The following is a 20006-nucleotide window of genomic DNA, read 5'->3' as shown; positions in this document are numbered from 1 at the left end:
TATCTCTTTTGTGGGGCTCCTTGCTCAAAGGTGGACATCAACCTGGTCCATGAATGGTCATTATCAGTTAATTATAATTTATGTGGTCTGTTTCCAAGGGTCCTGGGAATGAATTTTGGACCAGGTAATTAATTATGATCTAATTAAGTTTTCAATTTAAGGAAACAGGGTCAACAAGAAACTACAGGGTATGTCGAATCAGGAATGAGAGATTGAATCGGACCAGATCGGATCGAATCAGATCAATCTGTTGGGACCGATCAATTGGATCGTTATCAATTGGTGGATATTGATTAGCCCACAGGATCCATCCAATAGATACACATTAATGTATGTGTCAATCTTCAATTAGATCAAACATATGGATGTCTTATGGTTGGTGTAGGCCCATTAATCATAGAGTAGGCCCATTAAGCAAAACAGGCCAGGGTGCAGCCATAGGGCTTTTTGCCGCCGCCATGCAAAATTAAGGACCTGGCTGCCCTAAAGTCATATAGGTTTAGTAAATTGTTGTAATCCTAGGGTAAATATTGTAATGTTAATCACATACTACTTAATGAGTTATAGATTTTAAAGTGAACTTTTAAACAAAAAACATACAAATGTTATTTATGAATTGGAAATCTTGAATAATTGATTAATGGAGTGCATCGTGAATGGTAGAGTAATTAGATGTCAATTACTTCATGGTAACAAAGTTTTTATGTTCTATTGAAACATAAGATGAATCTAAATGGATTATAAAGTTCTGAAAAAAAATTATGTTAAATGGATGTACTCAAAACCTTCAAACTTTTTGTAATTTCATGGTCTAAGTGACCCAATGATATTTCTCTTTGAGGAAAATATGATACAATTTCTAATGAATATTAATTTGATAGACATAGACTACACAAACACCATTTATAGTATTAATAAATAATCCCCTTGAGCTAAACCTGGGATACTGTAATGATATAATTTCTTGAGTCTACAGTGTCAGTAGACACATGATCTATGCACTACATATTCATTTGATGCTTATTGAGTACTTAATTTCACAGATTATTTAAAATAATAGTTATACGTTGTCTATTTATTGTACCATTTTTTGTATTAGTTTAATTACTACCTTAGCATAACAATTTTAAACATATTAGTTTCCCAAATTTTAAAAATCATTTAAGATAAATGAAAATTATCAAAATGAAGTTTTCCTTTATTCAACAAGACCAAATTTTTTAAGTGCTTTCTCTTATTGAGGAAAGTACTATATATTTTCAACATATTAAACTTGTGAGTTCATCATAAACATGGGACACTAATGAAACATGATTAGGAAAAAATTTTATTCAATATTGTAATTCAATTAGGAAAGGTCGAATATTCAGGCCATTGGGCAAAAAAGTCAAGCCTTGGTCCAACCAAGTTGGTCGACATAATTTTACCTGGTCCAAATCTTTGAAACATGAAGAAAAGTAATTATGGACAAAACACAATATCATGAGTTTTGGTAGGTCATTTCTAATGGTGAATTTGAATATTGACATTATAATACAGGGAAAAGAACCTTAGATTTTATCTTTTATGACATGAATTATGTTCTACTTCTTTGGTAAGAATTTCGAATAATAAATTTATATTTAACCAGTCCAATGAGAATTTATGTAAAAATTGATTGAATTATTTAAAAATTTTGTTAGAGAGTTATGATTGTTGGAGTTAGTTCTTGAAATTATGCTGGGGGATCATTTTCAGTATCAAAAAAATTTTAGTGTTTGGGAGATAAATTTGATGACTCATTGAGGTTATTAATCTTATTTAATGTGATTTAAAAATCATTTATTTTATTAATATATTAAGTTTGAAGAGAATTATTCTTTTGAGGAGGTTAAGTCAAAGTGTGTATGCTGTATTTTTAATGTTACATTTGCTATGTACTTTACATCACTGCTATATTTTCTTGAAAGTATACAAGGGGAATCATTGCCAGAATTCAAAGATTTTTTGATATTTGGGAGGTGAATTTGATGACTCATTTAGGTTATTTACCTAGTTTTATGTGACTTAAATATTATGCATTTTGGTAAATTAATGAGCTCAAATAAAATTATCCTTGAAAGAAGGTTAAGTCTAAGTGAGTATTCTGCATTTCCAACGTTATATTTGTTATTTGATTTACAACATTGTTAACAGTCTTTATTGTGCTATCACTATTATTTTATCTATTTATACCCACCCCAACCTGACACTAGACATGGTTGTTCGGTCCACTTTTCTGCGAATCTGTGCGTTTTGTTCACTCTGTTCGGTTTTCTGAACAGAACATCAACAAATTCGCACAGATCATAGCACACAACCATGTGCAATTTGATTATTCGCTTTATGTGAATTTTGTTCGAATGTGCGAATTTTGTTCAAATTGTTCTAACTGTGCGAAAAGTTGTTCTAATTTTTACACAAAAAAAGAACAGAACAAAGAACAAGGCCCTGTGTCATTTTTGTGCAAATTTTTTGTTTGTTTCAAACGCACAGAACAGAACAACCGTGTCTACCTGACACTTCAACCTTACCTGGTCAGATGTAGGGCAATGTCGGCCCAATCGACCCATGGGTCTAGACACCAACCCGACCAAGAGAGCGAGCCCTTCAGGTTAATCCTGATGATGATGATGATGATTATGATGATGATGATGATAACAATGATGATGATGATGACAACAACAATGATGATGAGTGTGATCAAGATACTGCCTTTGATGACGTTATTGGTCTTCTGATGATGATAGACAATGAGGATGGTGATTCCACTGAGGATGACGACACTGATACTGAATATTAATACTGTCACTTTTTGTAAGAAATTAATAGTACCACAAATACTGGCAAAAATTATGACTATGATAATTATGTTGATGAGCATGTAGATGATACTAACAGGAAAGATGATGAAGATGAATAGGATTATGATGATAAAATCCAGGACTAAGATCAAATTAATGACATATACATCACATCAAAATGATCCACATGAGCCAGTTCTGCCATTGACCTCAAAACATAGATACATATGATGATCATATTAATGAAGATGATGATTACAATTATTCGGATAATGATGATGGAATCGGGGATCCCAAAGAGTTGAATGGACTTCAACATAAATACATGATCTACCCATCGCGTCCAAACTATTAATAATTAGTCAACATGAAATCTGACAGGAAAACAAAAAAATCAAGTTCAAAAGCCTCCAGCTTGTTCTGCGTCTGATATAGATGATTGATGATAATCTAACCGATGTCGATGAGAATGAGGTGAATGGCCTTCAATGATAATGAAATTGGGGCTTCCAAAGACACAGATGACTGTGAGAGTGAAGCAAGGACCTTTACATCGCATCTAAATTATCAACAAACATCTTACATAAAACTTACAGAAACATGAAAAATCAAGCTCATGAGCTTGGTGCTGGTTCGGCCTTTGACGCCAAAAACATTAGTCCACATCAACCCTGTTACCTGCCATTGAAGATGATCCAACGCGGTGGCGGTCACTCGCATCAGGGTTGTCGCTCTTCTCTGTATCCGAGTTCTCTGTCTGCGACCCCGTGTCTGCATTTCCACCTTGGGTTTGCCGAAATCGCCTCCGATCCTAAATAATAATTATCCCAATGATAATTATCAATCTGGAAGGGTAATTTTGAACATGATGTTGATAATGTTATAATGAAACACGGTGAAGATTATACTGATAACGACGATGTTTGATATTCAAAATTATGATGATCCTATTGGTAGTGATGATACAATGATCCTGAATGAACCGGAGAAAACCAATTATAAAAGATGAAAAAATCAGAATGGGAAATCAGTTATCAAACAAAATTGGGAGAGTGAAGATTGGGATAAAACAGAAATTTTGAATTATGCCAATTATAATTCATCTTGAGTCATCATCCACGGGATTGAGAGATTGTGCCTCAGACAGAACCAGGCTATAAAATTCATCATCATAACAACATTTATCATCATCAACACCACCATTATCATTATCATAAAGGACTATCACAATCAGTACCAATGTCCTCATTATCAACATCAGTATAAGCATCATCATTACAACCATCATTGATATCAGAATAACCATTCTGCGGAAGGAATTACATTGAAAAATAATCCGCAGGAATCATCGGAAGTGAAGCTTGGGAACATCAGGAAAAAAATTTATATTGTGTCACCAGGGAAGTAGACATGAATTGACGATAAAAATGGGTTTCAGGGATCACACCTCGCGTGGGATTGGGCCGTCGGATTCGAGCATGCTGACGATCTGGCTCATCTTGGGCCTCTTTGCCGAGTCCGGGTCCACGCATCGAAGTGCAGCCAGAAGTGCACGCTTGAGTTTTCTGGTGGACGGGGGGTTCCCGATATTTGGATCCACCACTTCTTCTGACCGCCGACTCCCAACCATCATTTTAAGCCACTCCACTAGATTTACCTGTCAATTATTTTAGCAGTTAAAACATGGCTTTAAATTTTCTCTGTACGCCATCCCAGAAATTTGCAGAGTTATCGTCACCGTCACAATCAGTGTTATTCTGCCTCAGACAAATTACGACGGCAGTGACGATTCACCATCGTCAACATGCCATCTTGAATAAGAATGAGAAGTTTGATGCACTGGCGCTTAAACAGATTTGTCCCTCCATTGTCCTTGCCATTTGTCCAAGCCAGGATAATGATAAGTAAACTATTCATCATCATTCAGAAATCACCATCGTCATCGTAACAAGCAGTGATATCCTAGCTCAGACAAATGAAATGGATGATGACAAGGACAAGAAGCTTGTGGCAGAAGGCGGTGGAGTGGACTCATCCCTCCATCATCTTTGTCATTTATGTCGATGATGATGGAGGGATGAATCCACTCCTCCGCCTTCTGCCACAAGCTTCTCGTCCTTGTTTAAGATGACCAGAAAACGATGATGATGTCGATGATGAATCATCACCTGCACTGTTCGTCACAAGCATGAGTGACTTACACGTCATCGCCATCCAGGAATTGTCATCGTCACAAGCAGTGTCATTCTGGTTTGGACAAGGATTCGTCCGTCCATTGTCATTGCCACTGCACTTGTCTTTGAGCCGCGGAAGAGCGATGACGACGAGTGCATCATCATCCTGGGCGGACTAGGATAATGATGACTTGTCATCCTATTTTGTTATTACCGATCAAAGACAGCAAACACTACTGAATTCTTACCCCCATTTTATTTGCAAAAAGAGAACTAGAAAATCCCATTCTTATACCTCATCAGGCGGGCGTCCGTAATCCACCGGATCCCTGCCAGTGATTGCCTCCAGAAGAACAACCCCGAAGCTGTAGACATCGCTCTTCTCATTTAGAAGCCCTGTATTGGCATATTCTGGCGCAACATAGCTGCATAATAGAGGAAGAAATTTAAATACTTACAAAATTAATGACATAAAAAATTTTAAAAAAAAGAAATGCCAACCCAAAAGTCCCCATCACTCGAGTAGTGACGTAGCTCTTTCCAGCACCCAGAAGTTTAGCGAGACCGAAGTCGGACACCTTGGCGTTTAATTCGTCATCAATCAGAATGTTGCTGGATTTTATGTCGCGATGCACAACCTTGGGTTCAATGGCCTCGTGTAAGTATGCCAGGCTGCAAATTAGAGGATCTTTTTAAAAATTATTGATGAAAAAAGTAGAAATAAGAAAAGGGTTTGTGAACTAACGCCTTGGCAGTGCCTATAAGGATCTTCATCCTGGCATCCCAAGAGAGGTAACCTCTTTGCCTCATAGCTCCATGGAGCCACTGTTCTAGATTCCCATTGTTGACGTATTCGTAAACCAGCATCCTGCAAAAGACGAGATGGATTCAGAAAGATACATATTTATTTCCATTAATGGAATTGGAAAAAGATAAAACAATACAGTTGGATCCTGCCTGAAAATCAGAACAATAGAGGTAATGAAGGAAGAGCATAGAGAGAGGTTCCCCAACGAGTTTAGGGGGATGAAGAACAGATGGTAATGACTGCAAGAATTGCAAGTGATCGATGGCTGGGTTTGTTGTCGCGGGACAAGTGCGCCATTGTCATCCAGAGATTGTCATCAGCATTGTTATCGTCACTGAGAACGAAATGACGATGGAGAAAAAAGATGAAAATGTGTGTTGTATATATTACAAAATAAATAAATGGCATCTACTCTCCTCCTCCTTTCTCTTTCTCTCTTTCTTCTCTCTCGCTACTATTTTGCTCTATGTCTCTCTTTATCTCTCTCTACTCTCTCCTGTGTGCTCCAAATCTATCTCTCCCTCCATATATATATAAGTTACTTCCCGTTTTCTTTGTCCTGATCGTCTCTATAATTCAGTTGACATAAAATACAATCTGCCCACATCACTATCGTCACCCTAGTCGTGGACAAGTGTTGATGACGGCTTTGTCATCATTATTGTCATCTCGGTAAAGACAAATGACAAGGATGATGATGACTCTTCTTCGTCATCAGGAACAGCTAACCCTCATTGAGGGGATACTCTGCAAAGGGATACTCTTAGCTCTTTATTATCCATTATCAAATACTAGTCATTATGACAAAATATACGGACTTATGATACCAAACATATCCATGTATCAAAGAAAGAAAGCTAGAGTATTTGCAAGCAGGCCACTAGAAAATAACAATTGAAAAAGATGATGAATACATACCGTTGGGTACCTTCAACACAGTATCCTAGCAGCCGCACAAGATTTTTATGGCGAACATGCCCAATTGCCTCAACTTCGACCCTGAATTCCTTCTCTGCCTGGCCCCTGAAACAATGATTCCAAGTAATCATAGAAAATCTTCACGTGGCAATCATGTTAACCAAAGTCACCAATTAATGAAGACTCACAAGTTGTTCAAAAGCTTCTTGACAGCAACTGAAGTTCCATTCAACAAGCATCCACGATAAACAATACCATACCCACCTTCGCCCAGAATGTTATCCCTCGAGAAACGATTCGTTGCAACTTCCAGGTCTCTGAGAGTGAACCAGTAGCCCCATCCAAGAGACGAAAGTTCCGGGAGACCGATCAACGGCGATGGCGCAGTCAAGGAATGCGAAGATGGCATTGGTTTACAGATATTTCCATTGCCAAAGCTGCCTTCCTCTCCAGACAGGGAGCTGTAATCTTTTTCTCCATGATGAAATGAGTTTGACTGACTGTGACCGGCTTGTTTCCCTTTGCTTGATTCTTTCTCACCAGAATAATCATGAGTGGAGAGAAGACCGCCATTTGAATTTACCATAGGCAGCTGATCGATTCCCACTTCCTTGATTTCTTTTGAAATGACTGGAATTTGAACGATAGGGAGATTGGCTGACGTTCTTTTCCCTTTTCTTTTGCTCTTGATGGTGACACAGATTGCAAGAACAGAGAGAATGATAATGCTGAATAGGCCCACGGCAATTCCAATAATAACCCAAACTTTTAGGCCGAAGAAAGAAGTCTTCTGGGAGAGTTGGGAGTTGAGGGAATTTCCGGAATCCGACATCTTCTTCCTCCTGATCTCAAAGTCCTGAAGAGTATATGCAAACACTGAAAACTCAGAAGGTGTTTTAATTCTTGTTTATCTTTCTTTAATTCTTGTTTATCATTTTTTTTCCTTTTTATTCAAATTTCAAAATATATTTATTTTAAAATTTAGAGAAAAAAAGCAAAGTGCTAAGTTAAGAAAATTGTTTCTAATATAAAATAGGAAAATCAGTCACCAAAAGCTCAACTAGTTATGGTAGATTCACACTACTAAAATGATATAGTGAATGAGGGAAGGAGCGCCCATTTGAGAACATATCTTATGGGTAGCAATGTTCAATGATTAGTAGATAACAGCAATTAAGAATAGGGTTTACAATGTTCTTCAAGAAAAAAAGAATAACGTTTGTGACAGATGATGGTGAAGAAATAAAAATAAATTACACTGAACGCGTTTCAAGACAGCAGAATATAGGATGAGATGGATGTGAATAACAATGTACAAAACACCTAATTTGAAGAGTGAAATAATAATAATAGGAACATAGATCAAGCAAAGAAATCAAGGAAACCAAAATGAACAGACATTGAAATGAAGCGAATTTTTCTACATTTCAACCATTCAATCCAACTCGAATCAAACAAATCCAATCTCTGTTCTTGAGAATGCATAGAAAAACCCAATGTCAAATGCGGATGGAATGCAAAAAGAGACTGAAAAAACGGATTCCACCGACAAAAAGGAAACAAAATCCAATTTTTCCCAAGTCTTCAGAGCTCAAATCGACGAGAAAACCAGACCCAAAATCGACCCAATCAGAGGAAATCGGAAACAACAACACCATCAAAAAAAAAAAACCAAGAACAACAACCCGCATTAGATCCATCCAAATAAAACCCACCCAAATAAATCAACCATCTTCTCACCTCCTTCAAACCCACATTCACAATCTGGTAGGGTTACAAGCCAATACCCACATCGAAATCACCACTCTTTAACCAGATCTTCAACAAAGATCTTGATAATACACAAGAACAGCGCTTCCCCACTGTAGATCCGCCGCCGCCAAGGCTACGTCGGCAGCCGCAGACCCCACCTCAGTTCTTCAATCCATTCCCTCTTTTCCCTTCTATAACTCGCCACAGCAAGGAAAACCCAGAAGAGGGGTAGAGAGAGAGAGAGAGGGGATAGAGAGATGAGAGAGAAAGAGAGGGGGAGGTAGAGAGAGAAAGAGATGTGTAGAGAGAGAGAGAGAGTGATGGAGATGGATTAGATGGCTTCTGGTGCTGAGCAGAGAGAGTGGAAGAAGAGGCAGCGTCAGACGACGGAGGGACTTTTTTTTTTCTAAGGCCAATAGAAAATTAGTTGAAATTGGTAAAAAATCTTCCTTGTTTTATTCCTCTTCGACCCTTCATCTTTAGTTGTTTTACTCCTTATTCTCTCTTTCTCTCTCTCTCTCTCTCTCTCTCTCTCTCTCTCTCTCTCTCTCTCTCTCTCTCTCTCTCTCTCTCTCTCTCTCTCTCTCTCTCTCTCTCTCTCTCTCTCTCTCTCTCTCTCTCTCTCTCTCTCTCTCTCTCTCTCTCTCTCTCTCTCTCTCTCTCCCTCTCTCTCTCTCTCTCTCTCTCTCTCTCTCTCTCTCTCTCTCTCTCTCTCTCTCTCTCTCTCTCTCTCTCTCTCTCTCTCTCTCTCTCTCTCTCTCTCTCTCTCTCTCTCCCTCTTTCTCCCTCTCCTCTCTCTCTCTTTCTCTCTCTCCCTCTCTCCCTCTTCTCCCTCTCCCTCTCTCCTTCTCTCCCTCTATCCTTTTATCCCTCTTTCTCACTTTCCTTCTCTCCCTCTATCCCTAGTGTTCGGCCAACCAATATCCAATATCGGGAATAAAACCGGGACGGTGCCTGATATCGGATATCGGATATCGGCCGATATCCGTCTTTGAAGTGTGGACGGATATCGGTGGCGGATACCGCAAATGTAGGGACAAGACGGATCTCGGATATTGGATATTGGTTACCGATATCCAGATATCGGTTTCAATATCCGGATTTTTTTTCCGAATCCGGCGCAATCCCATATCATAGATTTCTAAAATGTTTTAAGGTTTAAACTCGGTCCAGCTGTTTTTTATATAAAGCCTTCTATTAAGTTGCGCGCGCAAATGAATGATTCATATCACATTCTTAGAGAAATGCCCTTATGACTTTATATTGTCCACATTTGTATAGGAGAACTATACGAAAATAAAAATTTATACATTAAACCCATATAAATAATTTATTTTGATCCTTAATCGGGCAACATTTAACCTATATTTTTTTATGGGGACTAAGGAATATCTAAAATATTTATCTCAAAATTTGAAAAGAAACTAGAAGCTTATTTTTATTAAAGTTTTAGCATGTATGCGGAAGATGTTTACCTATCCTCCACTAAAAACCTGATAAAATGAAGAAGCTTGTTGGGAAATGTTGAAAATTCCACAATTAATGCCCACACTTTGTTGAAATTTATACAATTAAATATTAAATATGTTGAAAATATGTATATTACTAATTTGAGGTCACCACATTGGGTAAGTGTAAATTGTTAATGTTGGAAAAGTCCAACATTAAAAATGGTGAATTAAGTGCAAATTTTTAACAAAAGATGTTGCAAAAAATTTTAACAAAAGTTGCCCACACTATTTGGTTCTTTAACATGGTTTATATACCTAATATTTATATTAGTGAATTAAGTGCAAACTTAAAATACGTAAATTACTAATTGGGTGAGTGAATATTTTTAATGTGGGAAAATTCAATAAATTTATAGGAAAATGTTTTTAAATTTTTAACAAAAGTTGCCCACACTATTTGGTTCTTTAACCTGGTTTATATACCTAATATTTATTAGTGAATTAAGTGCAAATTTAAAATATGTATATTACTAATTGGGTAAGTGAATATTTTTAATGTTGGAAAATTCAATAAATTTATAGGAAAATGTTTTAAAATTTTTAGCAAAAGATGCCCACACTATTTGGTTCTTTAACATGGTTTATATGCCTAATATTTATTAGTGAATTAAGTGCAAATTTAAAATATGTATATTACTAATTGGTAAGTGAATATTTTTAATGTTGGAAAATTCAATAAATTTATAGGAAAATGTTTTAAAATTGTTAACAAAAGATGCGTGCAACAAAATTGACTCCTTCTGTAACATTTAACCGTCAAAATACTCCCTTCGCCTAAGAATTTTCCCACGGCTCCGTCAAAGGTTTGTGCTTACTTGGTCATCACCTGCATAGCGAAAGATAACAAATAAAATATGATGATTATGTAAAATACGCATAAAAGGTAGTCAATGTAGGTGATGTGTACCTAGAGCAGATGCGACTATCCCATCTTGGCCATCCTCGCCATCCAAATCCAGCTCCACATCAGTGTTCCATCACCTGTTGTCCGCTCGCAGCCAACACTTCACAGTGATGAGTGTTTCAATGTTTATTGGTGACAAATGTGATCTCTTGTATGTAACAATTGATGGAAATATATGTGGCCGTCAGGCCAATCACACATTCCACATCTCGTTCAATGTTCATTATATTCATTATAGTGCACGTGTGATGCTTATAATGAAGTCCATGAATACATGATCGGACTTAGTGAATTGTGATGAGATCGTAATACGGAGATCACTAGTCTTTAAGCATGTGTTCTAAACATTCCTACTTGAAGTATACATGAGGACATTGAAGTATCTGGATAGAATATCACTATCTAGACTCACTCATAGATGAGTATGGTGGGTCCCGTAGCCATTAGTGTGGAGACACTATGGGTAGCTAATAGGTGCTCTTTAGTGGAAATAGTTCACTGAATTGATCCGTACGAATCCCTGAATGGTATTATACCAAACTGTCAATCAAGTTGATTCACGTCACGGTTGTGTAAGTGGTCCTTAGACCTGAGACACCAAAGACGTCTTGTGAACGGACGGTTCTACTTTGGCTATAGCCAATGAGTCTCTAATCATGGGACTCTAAATGGTCTTAGTTCGGGTGCATCAAGAAGTTCACAAAGGCAATTGAGTGGTCAAGATGGGATCGTCCACTTTCGGTATAAGAGGTGACAGCTCAAAGAAGATGATGTGATGAAGTCCTTGGCCAAGGCAATGAAATATCGAAGAAGAGTTCTCTGATGATTTCCGAATGCATTAGTACTAACTCGGATGATCGATTAGGGTTTGACAGTTGACCATACCCTTAGTCGTCCAAGGAGCGTCAAGTGGATGAGGGATTATACATACACGGTAACCGATGATGAATAGATTCCATGAGTGAGTCGATACACACTCCTTTGTATCTTCTAGGACACGAGGTGTAGCTTGGCACCCCACGTGTCAGAGTCTCGACCTATCGATTGGGTTAAATCGATCCGACATTAATTAATCTATATGATGATATAGTTAATTAATTTAGAAGGCCAATAAAGGTTATTGGGCCGTTGGAGTCGTTAACTAGACTGATACATGGGCCTAGAAGGTCACACGCAAATGGTCTTTTGGACGTTGGAAGATATACTTAAGTTTTGGGGGTTTTATGAAAAATACCCACTTAGTATAAATAGAGGAAGGCCCTGAACGAAATTCACCTAGGCCAGAATTGTTCAAGGGCCTTTACCCTTCTTATCCCATCTCCCAACACTCCCTCTCCCTCCCCGATGTGATAGGGGAAATGATGCCGACGGAGAAAGAACATGGCTCGTCAATGAGAAGGAGGATATCTGACGTGCCGAGGACTACGTGGATACGTCTAGAGGCTGCACACATGAGAAGCTCGACTCGGCTCACTCAAGGCTCCAAGAAATCACAGATGCGATCCTTAGAAAGGTACTTCGTTTAATATTTTTATTGATGTCGTTCGATTCGTTCAAGTCTTCCGCTGCGAATCATTTTGTTTTGTTCATCCATGTCAAGGCCTCTAGAACCCAACAACAATAGCATTGCCCGCCGAGAACATGCGCTCAGTAGGAGCGCTTGTTGCACATACGAACAACATCTCCCTTGTAATGGAGGCAAGGGGAAGCGATTCGCCCCTATGCTAGCCCACCAAGATAGTGGGGTGAACACTCCCTCATTAGGCATGACCTCTATTAGGTATTGGTTGAACTCGTCCAATGCTGACCTCTTTGACATAGGTGTCGGTTAGACTTTTCGCATAGTGCTCTATAGCCAAGAGTCCAACTCTCTACCTTTTGAGTGCTCATATTCAGTGTGCCCACTCATTGCATGCCTCGGTGAGTCACATGGTAACAAAGACTACACATATACAATGGTTGCTTCTCTAATGGCCTAACAGAGCATTGCCCCTTTGTGGAATGGGTCCATCAATCTCGGGTCGGTGATTGCATCATTCGCCCACAAGATTTCTGCATACTATGCTAGCTTGCATTGCATCGCCTTACACGCTTGCGTCATGTTAGAACGATCTCCTTAATGCAACCGTTGTACGCAAGTGAAGAAAGTGCCCTCTTCAATTTGTTGAACCATCTCCTCCATGTGGCGCATGAGGCCGTCTATGAGAAATAATACATCACATATGGTCGGTGTCACTATCTTGCAAACATGATCAGTGGATATAGCAAACCACCCAAGGATGTGACAAAATTCTTTCACCAAATCCCACTCATCCTTCGACATCTTTGTCGCCTTCCCCTTCTGGCCAAAATTCTTTGACATTTCATCAATGACATCACATTTCTTCACAGCGGTGGATAACATAGCGTAAGTGTTGTTCCAGTGGGTCGGACAGTCTAACACAACCATATTAGAGTCCTTGACTTTGGGGTTATCTTCACATGCCTTCGCATACTCCTCTCTTCGTTGCGTAGAGCTCCGAATACAATGCACTAGTGTCCACACCTTCGCAACTACATCACTCAAACATAACAGCCGACGTGCTCCGTCATTATCATCAGACGTTGAGAATATATCTCCAGGATCGTTGTCCTCGTCCCTGTCATACTGGTCTACTGTCCTGCTCACGTTGTCTTCGGCGGGCTCTAAAACGTGGGCCGAAGGAATGTCGAAGCTTTTTATTCCCGCTTGTAGGACAATGTTTAAAATGTGTGCAACGCAGGGAACGCGCCTTCTGGCGCTAAACATTAGGTTGATGCTATTTATCTTCTTCGCAATTAATGACAACATCCTTTTATTCGCACAGGCATTGTTAGTAGTCACAGCGTAAACCTGCATAAATACGGTCACGTGAAAAATCACACATTTAATTACTAAGATAAGTTCGATGTTGAATGATGACCTTTGGGCGCAGACATAATTCTTCTTGGACCTGGAGAATGATGGACGTCATGTTGTGCCCACCGTGCTTGCCAACGATCTCTCAGATGGCAAGTACCTGCTCTCGATATACCCATTTCTCGTCCACCCAATGAACGGTGATGCCTAGAAGTTTAGTACCGCTCTCCTCAATCCACGCGTCTACAGTGAGGGACACTTAGTCCAGGTTCTCCCATAGCTTCTTCACGTCTTCTTTCATGCGTCCATGCATTTGGATCGTCCAATGCTTCATGACCTTCGCACTAGGGGGGTCTGAGTCCAGCTGTGTCGTGTAGCACCACAGCTCCTTGAATGCGACATTCTGGACAATGTTCCATGGTGAATCAGTCATACATATAAACCGGGCAATGACATTCTTCGTCTCATCTGGCGTATGCCCTCTTATCACTCCTTGTTGGCTTGGCTCTCCCTGATCGCTCAGCATGACGTTTAGGATGACAAGATTGGAAATGTCTCCAAAATATGTTGGTGCTCTTGTCGGCCTGCCGCTTGATCGAATTTCCTCTTATTGTGCGGGTTCTTCTTACGACACAGTAAGCATGCATGGTACCAACACCAATGTGTTCGAAGTAGTCAATGATGAATGAACAGTTCGAACGAGGGTGACTCTGTACAGCATGAGATGTTCCTGCGTCCATACCTTCGTGACAGCTGGTTCTTGCCCTAGAGCAGTCATGGGGGTGGCACTACCTCTAGGTGGGTTCATGGTTCTGAGAAGCATAGTATGGTTACAGCGATTGTTTCATACATCAACGCATGTTGATGAGCTATGCTTAAAACTATGAAGAAGGTATGCTTAAAATAGTTGTTTCGTTGTTTCTCCTGCAAAGGAAGAGTTCGGAGATATTTTTTAGAGAAATTAAGACCGAGAGAAAGTGAGAGAGTCAAAGAGTGAAAGAGTGAGAGAGAGAGAGGGAGAATGAGAGAAATAAAGAGAGAAACAATCGCAGAGTGATAGAGAATAAGAGAGGGGGAGAAAGAGAGACTGAAATTGAGAGCGAGTGAGAGAGTCAAAGAGTGAAAGAGTGAGAGAGAGGGAGAATGAGAGAAATTAAGACTCGGCGAGAGTGGGAGAGACAAGGAGTGAAAGAGTGAGAGAGGGAGAATGAGAGAAATAAAGAGAGAAAGATACACAGAGTGTTAGAGAATGAGAGAGGTGGAGAAAGAGAAAGACTGAAACTTAGAGAGAGGGAGAATGAGAGAAATAAAGAGAGAAAGATATGCAGAGTGATAGAGAATGAGAGAGGGGGAGAATGAGAGAGGGGGAGAATGAGAGAAATTGAGACTGATAGAGTGAGAGAGACAAGGAGTGAAAGAGTGAGAGAGAGGGAGAATGAGAGACATGGAGAAAGATAAAGAGTGAGAAAGAGGGAAAGATGAAGACAGAGTGAGTAAGAAATAGCGTGTGTTTCAGTCTTTCAGATACAGAGAAGGAATAAGAGACGGTGAGATAAAATGAAATACAAAGAGAAAGATAAAGAGTGAGAAAGACAGAGAGAAGGTTAGAGATATAGGGAGAAAATGAAATACAAAATTAAGATGCAACCCCATGTATAATGTGTATACAATTATACATTATGCAATTCTCTTCAACTAGAAACTTAGTATAGTGGGCAATAGCATAGATGAATTAAAATCACAAGATAGCAAAAAATGCAATGGAAAGAACTTGAATTGAGGAAAAAAAAATTTGAAGCTACTGAATACATATACTTTAATTTGAAATAATATTCTTTGAATAAATGCATCCAGAATGGAAATTACTGATAATCTCAATTTTAAGGTTAAAATTCGTCGTTGGTGATTGAGATTATTCAATAAAATATATTTGACCGTACTTTAAAATACTTAGTTAGTGATGAGTACGGATAGTCTCCACAGGAAATGATGATTAAGGAATTACTTTCTTAAACTAGTGATGATCAATGAGCGATCGACAAAAATACAATTCAAGGATATGAGCGAGTGATATCGATTAAGTTAATTTATATGTAAAGTTAACTAAAATAAAAGAGTAAGTGATTGTGACGGACACGATAATGAACAATTGTATGAATGAGGATAGTGGTTGGATATGGAATGGCACGATGACAAGGATGGAGAGATGAGAGAATGGGAACATATGAAGTGATAAATGAAACGGTGATAATAAAAAACTATACCTATGATAACGATGATGTTGGGAGAGAAACAACGTAAGGCGAAGACACTTACCTTAGATCCTTACGTTCCGCCAGGATCACGGCGATTTGCGAGTGCCGATAAGCTCCCCCTCTTCTCTTTTGTCTCTTCCCACACACCCAAGACACCAAGAACACTCTTGATGGATCTCAAAACTCACTCTCTTTCAATCAGCCCACAAAAGTGGGAAGCAAGTTCAAGATGGTTTTTACAATGATCCAGGCCTCTATTTATAGATTAGAGGGTATGGATAGAAAGAGGAGGGGAAGATGAAAAGTTATGGTCGTTGGAAGTTGAAGCAATCCTAGCCTTTAATTTCTTCTCTCTCCTCATCAATGTCATCAGTTTGTGCCTGTTAAGAAGTCAAAGCACTTGGTATTCTGTGGCTTTTCGTATTCTGTGGCTTTTCATATTCCATGCCTTTTTGTATTCCGTGGCTTTTCATATTCCATGGCTTTTCGTATTCTGTGGCTTTTCGTATTCCGTGACTTTTCATATTCCGTGCCACATGTACATGTCAAAAGGACAAAAAACGAAGAAAAAATCTCTTTCTCAACGCTGATGTGGTGGCGCATCTGCACGCCACGTCACACTATGCCATAAAAAAACCAAAATACTTAAAATTTCATATTAAATCAAATAAAATCCCAAAAAATACGTATAAACATATATTTTGAATCAGAAAAATCATATCTTTCCAAATTTAATATCCAAAAATTCCAGAAAAATCATATTCTTTCTCAAAAAATTATATTCTTTTAGAATATACTATTAGAAAAATCCCAAAAATATAGAAAATTCAGAAATTTGTTCTAAAAATAGATTTAATCATTTTAAGCTTGATAACATGCAAATATGAGTAATTTAATGCATAAAGACGCATAAATATAATAATATAAGGCACTAAAAATGCATGTTATCAATTACAACATTTTAATAAACAGGAAGAAGATGAGAATTGAGAAATGGCAGATGAAGAAAAAGAAACAAAAAATTTCCGGGCGAAGGAGAAGAATGAGAATAATAACTTACCCCCATCTGCCATCCGGCGATTCCGCCTTTGCCGCTGTCCGTCGATGCCTCAATCCGCTGTCCACCGTCCACCAGATCCTTTGCCTTCACCAGACCCTTCATGTATTTTTTATTCAAACTTTCAAATCGAAAGAGATTCGAAAGTTTTGAATCGAAATGCTTGAAATACTGTTTTCGAAGTTGGATATCAGAATTCTATATCCAGCATCAAAAAACCGATGTCGTCATCCTCCCCCCTGAGACGGAGGAGGATGACGACATCGAGATGGATATCGATATCGGATATCGACACTGTAGCAACAGATATCTGATATCTGGATATTGAAAAAAAAGGATAACAGATATTCCCTTTCCGGTATCTGATTCAGCATCCGTCCCGATACCATCATCCGGTACCGGTATCGGGACGGCCGAACAGATTGAAAGAAAGAGAGTGAGAGAAAGAGAGAGAGGGAGAGAGGGAGAGAGGGAGATAGAAAGAGAGAGGGGGAGAGAAAGAGAAAGAGAGTGAGAGAGAGAGGGGGAGATAGGGAGAGACAGAGAGAAAGAGAGTGAGAGAAAGAGAGAGAGGGAGAGTGGGAGAGAGGGAGAGAGGGAGAGAGGGAGAGAGAGGGGGAGAGACAAAGAGAAAGAGAGTGAGAGAAAGAGAGAGAGAGAGGGAGATAGGGAGAGAGAGAGAAAGAGAGAGAGGGAGAGCGGGAGGGGGGGAGGGGAGGGAGGGAGAGAGGGAGAGTGGGAGAGAGGGAGAGAAGGAGAGAGGGAGAGAGAGAGAGAGGGAGAGAGGGATGGAGAGAGGGAGATAGGGAGAGAGAGAGAGAAAGAGAGTGAGAGAAAGAAAGAGAGGGAGAGAGAGAGAAAGAGAGAGGGGGAGAGAGAAAGAGGGAGAAAGGGATAGAGGGAGAGAGAGAGAGAGGGATATAGGGAGGGGGGGAGAGAGGAGAGAGGGAGATAGGGAGGGAGAGAGGGAGATAGGGAGAGAGAAAGAGAGGGAGAGGGGAGAGAGAGAGAGAGGGAGAGAGAAAGAGAGACAGGCAGAGAGGGAGGGAGAGAGAGAATGAGGGAGAAAAGTGTAGAGGGTGAGAGGTAGAGAGAGAAAGATGGAGAAAGGGATAGTCTATCCCTATCTCCCTCTCTCCATCCCTATCTCCCTCTCTCTCTCTCTCTTTCTATCACTCTCTTTCTCTCTCTCTCCCTCTCTCTCTCCCTATCTCCCTCTCTCCATCCCTATCTAGACATGGTTGATCTATTCTGTTCGTTTGAAACAAACAAAATTTGCAGAAAAAAAGGGCACAGTGCCTTGTTCTTTGTTCAGTTCTTTAAAAAAACGAACAAAATCTGCACATTCGCACAAATTTGCACATTCACACAAAACTAGAAATTTGCACAAAGCGAACAAAAAAACCGCACACAGTTCTGTGCGATGTTCTGTTCGAATTCGTTTTTGTTATGTTTGGAAAACCGAACAGAAAGATCAATTCTCACAAATTCGCACAAAAAGAGTAGAACGACCACGTCAATCCATATCTCCCTCTCTCTCCCTCTCTCCCTCTCTCTCTATCTCCCTATCTCCCTCTCTCTCTCTCTATCTATCTATCCTTTTTTGTATTATGGTATTGTATTGATGGAAACATGAACATACATGATTTAGTCAGGAAACCTAACCATTTTACAAGGTTGGATCAGCACTCGATACTTAATTGTATGTTGACGTGATCCTCCTTGGGCATTATCTCTGGATTTGAACAAGTTGTTGTTTCTCATGCTGCCATCTGTTTTTGTCACTCTTTTTCTCTCTTCTCCATATTCCATCTTCCTTATTGTATTGTGCTTAATTATGTAGCTTGACAAATGCTCTCTTTCTATCTATATATCTATCTGTCTATCTATCTATTTGTCTCTCTTTATCTCTCGCTGCGTATTTATTCATCCCTCTCTATCTATATATTATATCCCTCTATATATCTATCTCTATGTATCTATCTCTCTATCCCTCTATCTATAAATCTACTTCTCTCTCTCTAGTTTTCTATCTCTTTATCCCTCTATCTATATATCTACCTCTCTCTCTAGTTATATATGTACCTATCCCTCTATATGTATATCCATCTCTATCTCTATTATCTATCTATAGCTCTATCTATATCTATTTCTATATTTCTCTATCTCTCTATACAATTTAAACTTTTTTTATCACTCATGAATATTTTTCTTTGCTATGGAGTTGAAAAACCTGGTAATCTATCTGAGGTCAATATGTACCTGGGCCAGTACACACCGCCTGTCACACACTACGAATTGGGTTTTCCTGAAACATGAAACCTGATCCCCCATGAGTTCTGCGTACCACTAATGCAACAAAAGGCTTTTGGTGGTCTAATTGGTGCATACGATTGTGAGGTTTTTGACTGGGTTGAAGTTGGAACATGGTAGTTATCAGAGAACTTGAGGCTGAAAAAAATTACGGGTGATGAAAGTGCCCTCACCTACTATACTCAAATAAGGACCCCCAAGCAATGGATATTTATGTTGAAAGTATTTCTCTCACTCCTTGAACCTTCTTGAAGAAGTTCTTTTCTTTCATACTTGTCTCCCTTCGTAATAATAAATGGCTCGTCTTGCCATAACCTTATCTAGGATTCTTATTGTTTCTATCATGCCACCCCCACAGGGACGAACAACCAGCTCATGTCTTGGCTTTATTACCATGGCCTATGGGGAAGTTAGAATAGGGGAGCACTCATCTTGGTTGGGCTTAGTATGTTGATGCTTTCATTAATTATCTGCTCTGAACTTGGCCACCCATCATTTCTTGTGGGCAAGATAACTGCTACGCTAGTGGTGTGTCCCTCTTTATCTCTCTAGTTCTTTTTATCTTACATTCTCTCTCTATGTCTCGATAAATCTTTATTTTTTCTCTAGATATC

General features: G+C 39.2%; 1 protein-coding gene across 1 annotated transcript; it reads right to left on the bottom strand.

Annotated features, from left to right (window-relative positions):
- Positions 1-3356: 3356 nt before the first annotated feature.
- LOC144714193 (putative receptor-like protein kinase At5g18500) lies at positions 3357-8849 on the bottom strand. The gene is made up of 8 exons (XM_078588896.1): positions 8463-8849; positions 6911-7578; positions 6723-6827; positions 5742-5864; positions 5498-5668; positions 5292-5421; positions 4270-4479; positions 3357-3633 (listed from the first exon to the last, which is right to left on the bottom strand). The coding sequence occupies exons 2-8, from the start codon at positions 7552-7554 to the stop codon at positions 3478-3480; spliced, it is 1539 nt and encodes a 512-aa protein (XP_078445022.1). The 5' UTR covers positions 7555-7578; positions 8463-8849; the 3' UTR covers positions 3357-3477.
- Between the last annotated feature and the right edge of the window lie 11157 nt (positions 8850-20006).

The sequence above is a fragment of the Wolffia australiana genome, chromosome 17 (assembly GCF_029677425.1).
Source record: "Wolffia australiana isolate 7733 chromosome 17, ASM2967742v1".
Classification (NCBI taxonomy): Eukaryota; Viridiplantae; Streptophyta; class Magnoliopsida; order Alismatales; family Araceae; genus Wolffia; species Wolffia australiana.
The sequence above is the reverse complement of the archived record's forward strand: the minus strand, read 5'-3'. Positions and strand labels throughout refer to the sequence as shown.

Bases quoted from the DNA above. Each gene is read 5' to 3' on its own strand.
- LOC144714193 (XM_078588896.1), bottom strand. From the start codon at position 7,554: ATGTCGGATTCCGGAAATTCCCTCAACTCCCAACTCTCCCAGAAGACT. The intron at 5,422-5,497 runs GTTGGCATTTCT...TCTATTATGCAG, and splicing joins CGAGTGATGGGGACTTTTGG to CTATGTTGCGCCAGAATATG. The intron at 3,634-4,269 runs GTGTGATCCCTG...ATTATTATTTAG, and splicing joins ACGGCCCAATCCCACGCGAG to GATCGGAGGCGATTTCGGCA.